General features: G+C 52.1%; 1 protein-coding gene across 1 annotated transcript in view; it reads right to left on the reverse strand.

The window, feature by feature from the left end:
- Positions 1-7,903, reverse strand: part of MYO1F (myosin IF) — a 33,802-nt gene that overhangs the window by 19,224 nt on the left and 6,675 nt on the right. Inside the window, exons 2-6 of the mRNA XM_023524924.1 lie at positions 2,463-2,600; positions 1,900-1,989; positions 1,722-1,816; positions 1,265-1,352; positions 1,065-1,154 (exon numbers count right to left, since the gene is read on the reverse strand). Of these exons, the coding sequence (XP_023380692.1) occupies positions 1,065-1,154; positions 1,265-1,352; positions 1,722-1,816; positions 1,900-1,989; positions 2,463-2,600 (501 nt within the window). The remainder of the gene's footprint in view (positions 1-1,064; positions 1,155-1,264; positions 1,353-1,721; positions 1,817-1,899; positions 1,990-2,462; positions 2,601-7,903) is intronic.

A 7,903-nucleotide genomic window follows, 5' to 3' on the forward strand; every position in this document is an offset into this window, starting at 1 on the left:
GGAGTAGAAAGAAACAAGAGGGAACTTTCTGGAGTGATGGCGATGTTCTGTATATTGGTAGGTGTTTGGGTTGCACAGTGTATGCATTTTTCTAAGTTCAGTGCACGGTCCACTTTAGATTTATGTATTTTACTGTATGCAAATTTTACTTAAAAGGAAATAAAAGAGAACTGCAAATTTGCGAAGGACTGTAATCAAGGACCCGCACGACCAAGCGTTTGGGTGGAAAGGTGTGGTGTCTGCATCTCGCTTTGTAGTGCATCAAAAAAATAAGGTGGGTGGAGATGCAATAAAGCAAGGAGAGTAAGATGTTAACGATGGAGTCGGGAGATGGGCACACAGGTATCCGCTGTGGTAGTCTTCCAACTTTTCTGTGTATTTGAAATTGGGGGAAAATACTTAAATATAATGATATGATAAAATATATTAGAAAATAAAAATATAACAAATAATATTGTGGGAAGTAAAAAAAATCTTATTCGTAGATGGAATTTATTAAGCGATTTCCACATGCAAGCACCTTACTGACATCGTCGTGGTCTGTGAGATGGACTCAGTTTATGGATGAGAAAACAGAGGAGACTTGGGAGGTTACGTTGTGTTTTGTCCAGGCCACGTGTTTAAACAGCGACAGAATCAGACCATAAATCCAGATCCGTTTACCTATTTTGTCTTCAGTTAGGCTCAGGACAGCATCTGACACAAAGGAGCATAAGGGCTATTTCTTGAAAGAAAGAAGGAAGGATGGAATAAATTGGACCCGAAATGTGTGTAGGAACAGATGTGGCAGGGTCGCAGCCAGGGGAGTATTTACGAATGTGACGCAAACATGTCATGGCTCCACAGTTCTGTTGATGGGGGACTCTTTTTCAGATGGACTATAAAGAAGAAGTGAGTCTCCCATCCAGCAGCAGGTATTTTCCTGTGTTCTTGGGAACACAGGTAGGGGTGTGTGTGTGTGTGTGTGTGTGTGTGAGAAAGAGGCAGACAGACAGACAGACAGACAGACAGACAGACAGACGTGTGGAGGGAGTAGTTGCCCCAAAGCAGGGCTATAGACTCACGAAGCGACTGGAGTTGTTGTTGCGCACGGTCTTGGCGTTGCCAAAGGCCTCGAGCAATGGGTTCGATTGCAGGATGATGTCCTTCACGTGCTGGGGGCGGAGGCGGGTGGGGTGTGAAGAGGTTAGGCTGAGGCAGGGCCGGGAGATGAAGTACCATGGAGTTGGGGGAAACCTGGCCCGTCTCTCTGTTTTTGCCTCACCTGGACCTTCTCGCCCCCACCGGACACTTTGGAGATGTAGCCCATGATGTATTTGGCTGCCACCGTCTTCCCAGCTCCACTCTCTCCACTGGGGATGGGAGGGGGCAGGAATGATCAGTGGCCGAGGTGGAGTAAGTGCCTGATTGTTTCCTCATTCACTCATTCGGTACCTACTGTGCACCAGGCACTATTCCAGGCTCTGGGGATACAGTAGTGAATGAGACAGACACGAATCCCTGCCCTCCTGGAGTTGACATTTAAAGAGGACAGATGGACAATAACAGAATGAATAAATAAAAGATATCGTGGGTCACATGGTGATCAGGCAGGTAAAGCAGGGCTAGAGACAGAGAGAGACGGCAAGACTGTTTAGATCAGGAGTTCCAAATAAATGTCCCTGGGTAGTGATGCTGTTCGATCAGGGCCTGGGGAGGGCCTGGGGTCCCTCTGTCCGTACCTGATGATGACACATTGGTTCTCACAGTCGATGAGCATGTTCCGGTACATGTTGTCCGTGAGGGCATAGATGTGTGGGGGATTCTCATACTGGGCCTAGTGAGGAAGGGTAGGTCTCAGCCTAGGGCTTTGGGTTAGTGGCCCTGGGGACTGTGCCTCCCACCTGGCCCTGGCCTCACCGCGCCCTGGTAGAGGTCGATCTCACGCTCAGTGAAGTAAGGCATCTGCTTGAAGGGGTTTACGGAGATGAGCACGGAGCCAATGTAGGTCTGGGGGGTGGCTAAGGGCCAGGCGATGTCCTGGTGTGCTTTGTCCCCGATAGGTCCCCGTCCCCTTATCCTGCTCCCCTAGGGTCTCCTAGAGCCCCACTGTTCAGAGGAAGAGATGGCGATAACTCAGACGTGTCCTGGGTCTCTTAGGGAAAGACAGGGCTGGGTCCGGAATGGGGGAAATGGGATATGTTGTGGCTGAGCTACCCCAGGGCAGAGGGAGCGGTGGGGCCCATGGCCACTCCCAAGCACAGTCCTGCTGTCACTCTCTCAGCCCCCTGTCCTATCATCCGGCGCTCTCACTGTCCATCCCTCCGCTTCATTTGCTCAGGCATCTGTATTTCCCTTCTGTGCTAAAGTGCCTCTGACATCCTCCCCTGCATTCATCTACCCGCCACCCCTCCATCCCTTGGTCAGTTATCCGCCTGTCCCTCTGTCCTTCATTTGTCTGTCCCGCCCATGGCCCAGGATACAAAGATATAGTCGTCCATGAAGCGCTTGCGGAGGTTGCCCACGATGGCATCCTCAGTGATCTGGGGCAGCAGCACCATGTCGTCCACGCCGCTCTGTTTCACATTGTGGCTCTGCCAGTGGAAGCGCTCCTTGCTGCCCTGAAAATGGGGGTGGCAGGGTGGACGTGAGCCCTGGCACGGGGGCGAGGCCTGGTGCCTCCCTTACCCGGCTCATCTCCATCCGCAGCTTCTGATCGTGCTTCGCCTCCTTCCCCATCTCTGGGACATCGGGAGAGGTAGGCCAGGTCCAGTCCAGACTCCCTACCCCCAGGAGGCCAGACAGTGTGACACAGCTCCTCCTTCCCACTTCCCTTTCAGCCTCCATGCTCCTCACTTCCTCAAACCCCTTCTCCCTGCCCAGGCCCAGGCCAAGTCCTTGACTTCTCTGCAGCATCTGACCCGCTGCCCACCCCTTCCACCTGAAGATGCCCTTCTTCCTCCTACCTCCCTTCTCTTTGGTCATGCATCCCAGCCTGTTGCTCTGAGCTCCTCAGAGCCCAGCTATGACCTCTACACTCTGTGCCCAGCTGTGACTCTCCTCTCCTACGCTTGCCTGCTGCCCCTGCCACCACCTTCTCTATCCTCAAAGAGCCTTCCCCCTGCCCTGTGCCAGCTCCGGCACCTTCCCAGGCTCCCGCTTTCCCTTTTCATTTCTCCCTTCAGTTTTTCATCAGTTCATACCTTCTGTTAGGACCCCAAGGAGGAGACCCAGACACAGGCTTCCCAGAAAAACTCCTCCTACAGGAAGCCTTCCTGGAATGTTTTCTTCTTTGACCCCAACTAAACTTATCCTTAAACACTAAACACTAAACTTAAACACTTAAACACACTGGTTCTCTTAGGCCCACTCTGCCTCTCTTCAGTACAGTCCTGTAGGGAAAAGTCTGGCAAACAGAAGAGTGATGGTGGCCTTGAGCTTCCCTGTCTGGTGCACTCATGGTCGGATAACATGTCCCTCCTCTAGGAAGCTTCTTATCCCCAGACCAGGAGCTGCTGGAGAGCTAGGACTGGGACAGAGTCCTTTCTTAGCCCCAGTAGGAAGGACCTAGCGAATGAACAAAGGACAAAGGCGAAGAAAGAAACCCAACTTCAGAGGAAGACCCCAAGGGCAAAAAATGCTGGGAACGAAAGTCCAGTCTCCAAAGATGACAGACGTTTGCCGAGCAGATTCCAGGGAATGGAGATGAGTATGCTGGCCAGAGGGGACTCTGACAGGGGTCAAGCAGGAGGTCAGTGTGGGCAACTGTAGGGCAGAGGCGAATGAGAAGCCAGCCTCTCCCAGGGGTGCTGGGGAGGCCACCGAAGTTTCCTGAGCAGGGGAGGCGCGTGGCTGGAATCTGGATACTGTGACAGCTAGCGGAGGGTTTGTCAAGAAACGCCCACGGATATTAAACATACCCAGCTTTCCGTGTGGGCAGATCTGGATTCTCATCCTGGCTGGGTGACCTAACTCTGTTGTGAGCCTCTGTGGCTTCATCTATAAAATGTGAGAAGCATCCCACTTGCCAGGGGTGATGTGAGGATGAACTGTTCTGGGGAACAATGGGGTAGGTGGCTGATGCCCTTCCTTAGAGAAGTTGTGACGATGGGCCTGGGCAGAGGGGCACGTGACAGAATTAACATCCACTAAGCACCTGGCACCCGGGTGGGGCTGTCACCAATATTACCAGCAATCTTCATAGCAACTCAGTGGGATGTCGGCTGGGAGGGAAACTGAGGCTTGAGAAGTACAGTGGCTTGACGCTTGACTAAAGATAGAGCTACATTGTTTCCAAGGGTGTGGGATTGAGTCTGGGTCCATCTGACAGCAAAGGCCAGGCTCTTGCATCTACACTTGCAAGTGTCTGGGACTCGTAAGTCGAGAAAGGTTTTGATCAAGAGCAGGAAGAGAGGGTGCACCAGGTGGAGTAAACTGCCCAGGCGAAGGTGTGGAGGTGTGACTGAGGTGTGACTCAGGTGTGACTGAGGCAGGCACAGAATGCAGAGGAGAGAGTGTGGAAGAGTCAGGGTGCGAACCCTTCAAACTGCTTTCAGCTTGAGTAGTCAGAGCGAGTTTCTCATATGGCAAATCTCGTCCCTTCTCTCTGCGGCTTTTCTCCTGTCTGTGGTCTCCCATCACCTTCGCATCCGTCCCTTCCACAAAGCATTCTTGAGCACCTACTGTGTGCCAGTAACTTAGACATTCGAGAAGAACTCTTTCAGTTCTTTTTTTTTTCTTTCAGTTCTTTAGTGAGTTGCCTCTAAGCCTTTGCAGATGCTGAGCCCTCTGCTCAGAACACCCGTCCTGCTGGTGAATACCAATCTATCCTCTAAGACTTGGCTCAGGGACGCTTCCTCCGAGAAGACCTCCCTGACCCTGGGACAGATCAGGTGGTCCCTCTGGACCCCCACAATGCCCTGGGCATCCCTCACCATAGCCCTGTCCACGTTTTGGACATCCCACACGTCTTCTGGTATATGAGCTCCCAAGTGCGGGGGTTCAGGCCATGCCTGGCTCAACAAGGCATCAGGGCTCATGTGAATGAATAAGTGAAGGAACGAGGGAGTGCACGAATGAATGGAGGGAAGGGGTGGTCAGTCTGGGTCAGGTCCTAAAGGGCCTTGAATGCCAAGCAAAGGGATTTGGACTTGATTCCCTGAGGCTTAGAGAGCTCTCAGCAGAACCATACTGCCACTGGGGGCACTTGAGGAATCACGGGAGCATTTTTGGTTGTCACAGGGTTGGAGATATGCCTGGCATATCAAGGGGACCACAGGTGCCAAATTTACACTCAAATAACCATCCCACCCACAGCTACCCACCCCACTTGGCAGATGTTCATGTAAGTGACAAACCTGTTTATAATCAATCATTGGAACCTAGAACCCAATTTGAGTGTATGTATAAACAGAAAATCTATATCTTTTTTGTATGGTTGATACCCACTGCATTTTTCAGGAGTGTGACTGTCCTGTATCAGGGGAGATTTTAGCTTTGTTCAGATTTTGCTAAGAACTGTTCAGCATTTGGAAGTTCATGCTGCTCGAGGTGTTAACGTGTCCAACATCCCACTTGTGCGTTGGGCTATCAGCTCATTGAGACACACAATGCTCCCGTGATTCCTCAAGTGCCCCCTGTGTCCATGTGTGAGCACCTGGTGGCTGCAGTGATCCTTGGGCCACTGGCCTGAGCACTTTCATCTTTATGCATATGTTTCATTATAAATGACTTTCTCTTCCACATTGCAGAGGATCTAGGGGGGCCTGTTGAGATGTTCATTATGAGAAGAAGGTGTCAGATGCGACAGAACCCTGGGATGCAATGGGAAGAGCCAGCTGGGGGAAGGACAAAGTTATGGGAGCAGCATTGTGGAAGGCAGGGGGTCAGCTGGGAGGTCAGAGGCAGCCAGGACCGGAGATGGCTTGCAGGTGACAAGGGCTGGTTGGGAGAAGCAGGGAGCCGTTGATCACACCCCAACCTACTGAAGAGCATCCACGCTCACTGGAGACTGAGAGCATTGGTGACCCCAGGGTCAGAAGTCAGATTGGGAGGTCAGGAAGTGTAGACAGGGATCAAAGAGGCTTGGGACAGTCTGGCTGAAACGGGGAAGAAGGAAGAGGCTGTGGGGGATGGTGGCCTTGAGCTTCCCTGTCTGGTGCACTCATGGTCGGATAACATGTCCCTCCTCTAGGAAGCTTCTTATCCCCAGACCAGGAGCTGCTGGAGAGCTAAGACTGGGACAGAGTCCTTTCTTAGCCCCAGTAGGAAGGACCTAGCGAATGAACAAAGGACAAAGGCGAAGAAAGAAACCCAACTTCAGAGGAAGACCCCAAGGGCAAAAAATGCTGGGAACGAAAGTCAAGTCTCCAAAGATGACAGACGTTTGCCGAGCAGATTCCAGGGAATGGAGATGAGTATGCTGGCCAGAGGGGACTCTGACAGGGGTCAAGCAGGAGGTCAGTGTGGGCAACTGTAGGGCAGAGGCGAATGAGAAGCCAGCCTCTCCCAGGGGTGCTGGGGAGGCCACCGAAGTTTCCTGAGCAGGGGAGGCGCGTGGCTGGAATCTGGATACTGTGACAGCTAGCGGAGGGTTTGTCAAGAAACGCCCACAGATATTAAACATACCCAGCTTTCCGTGTGGGCAGATCTGGATTCTCATCCTGGCTGGGTGACCTAACTCTGTTGTGAGCCTCTGTGGCTTCATCTATAAAATGAGAGAAGCATCCCACTTGCCAGGGGTGATGTGAGGATGAACTGTTCTGGGGAACAATGGGGTAGGTGGCTGATGCCCTTCCTTAGAGAAGTTGTGACGATGGGCCTGGGCAGAGGGGCACGTGACAGAATTAACATCCACTAAGCACCTGGCACCCGGGTGGGGCTGTCACCAATATTACCAGCAATCTTCATAGCAACTCAGTGGGATGTCGGCCGGGAGGGAAACTGAGGCTTGAGAAGTACAGTGGCTTGACGCTTGACTAAAGATAGAGCTACATTGTTTCCAAGGGTGTGGGATTGAGTCTGGGTCCATCTGACAGCAAAGGCCAGGCTCTTGCATCTACACTTGCAAGTGTCTGGGACTCGTAAGTCGAGAAAGGTTTTGATCAAGAGCAGGAAGAGAGGGTGCACCAGGTGGAGTAAACTGCCCAGGCGAAGGTGTGGAGGTGTGACTGAGGTGTGACTCAGGCGTGACTCAGGCAGGCACAGAATGCAGAGGAGAGAGTGTGGAAGAGTCAGGGTGCGAACCCTTCAACCTGCTTTCAGCTTGAGTAGTCAGAGCGAGTTTCTCATATGGCAAATCTCGTCCCTTCTCTCTGCGGCTTTTCTCCTGTCTGTGGTTTCCCATCACCTTCGCATCCGTCCCTTCCACAAAGCATTCTTGAGCACCTACTGTGTGCCAGTAACTGAGACATTCGAGAAGAACTCTTTCAGTTCTTTTTTTTTTCTTTCAGTTCTTTAGTGAGTTGCCTCTAAGCCTTTGCAGATGCTGAGCCCTCTGCTCAGAACACCCTTCCTGCTGGTGAATACCAATCTATCCTCTAAGACTTGGCTCAGGGACGCTTCCTCCGAGAAGACCTCCCTGACCCTGGGACAGAGCAGGTGGTCCCTCTGGACCCCCACAATGCCCTGGGCATCCCTCACCATAGCCCTGTCCACGTTTTGGACATCCCACACATCTTCTGGTATATGAGCTCCCAAGTGCGGGGGTTCAGGCCATGCCTGGCTCAACAAGGCATCAGGGCTCATGTGAATGAATAAGTGAAGGAACGAGGGAGTGCACGAATGAATGGAGGGAAGGGGTGGTCAGTCTGGGTCAGGTCCTAAAGGGCCTTGAATGCCAAGCAAAGGGATTTGGACTTGATTCCCTGAGGCTTAGAGAGCTCTCAGCAGAACCATACTGCCACTGGGGGCACTTGAGGAATCA

Source organism: Pteropus vampyrus, unplaced genomic scaffold (genome assembly GCF_000151845.1).
Source record: "Pteropus vampyrus isolate Shadow unplaced genomic scaffold, Pvam_2.0 Scaffold510, whole genome shotgun sequence".
In the NCBI taxonomy this organism is placed as follows: Eukaryota; Metazoa; Chordata; class Mammalia; order Chiroptera; family Pteropodidae; genus Pteropus; species Pteropus vampyrus.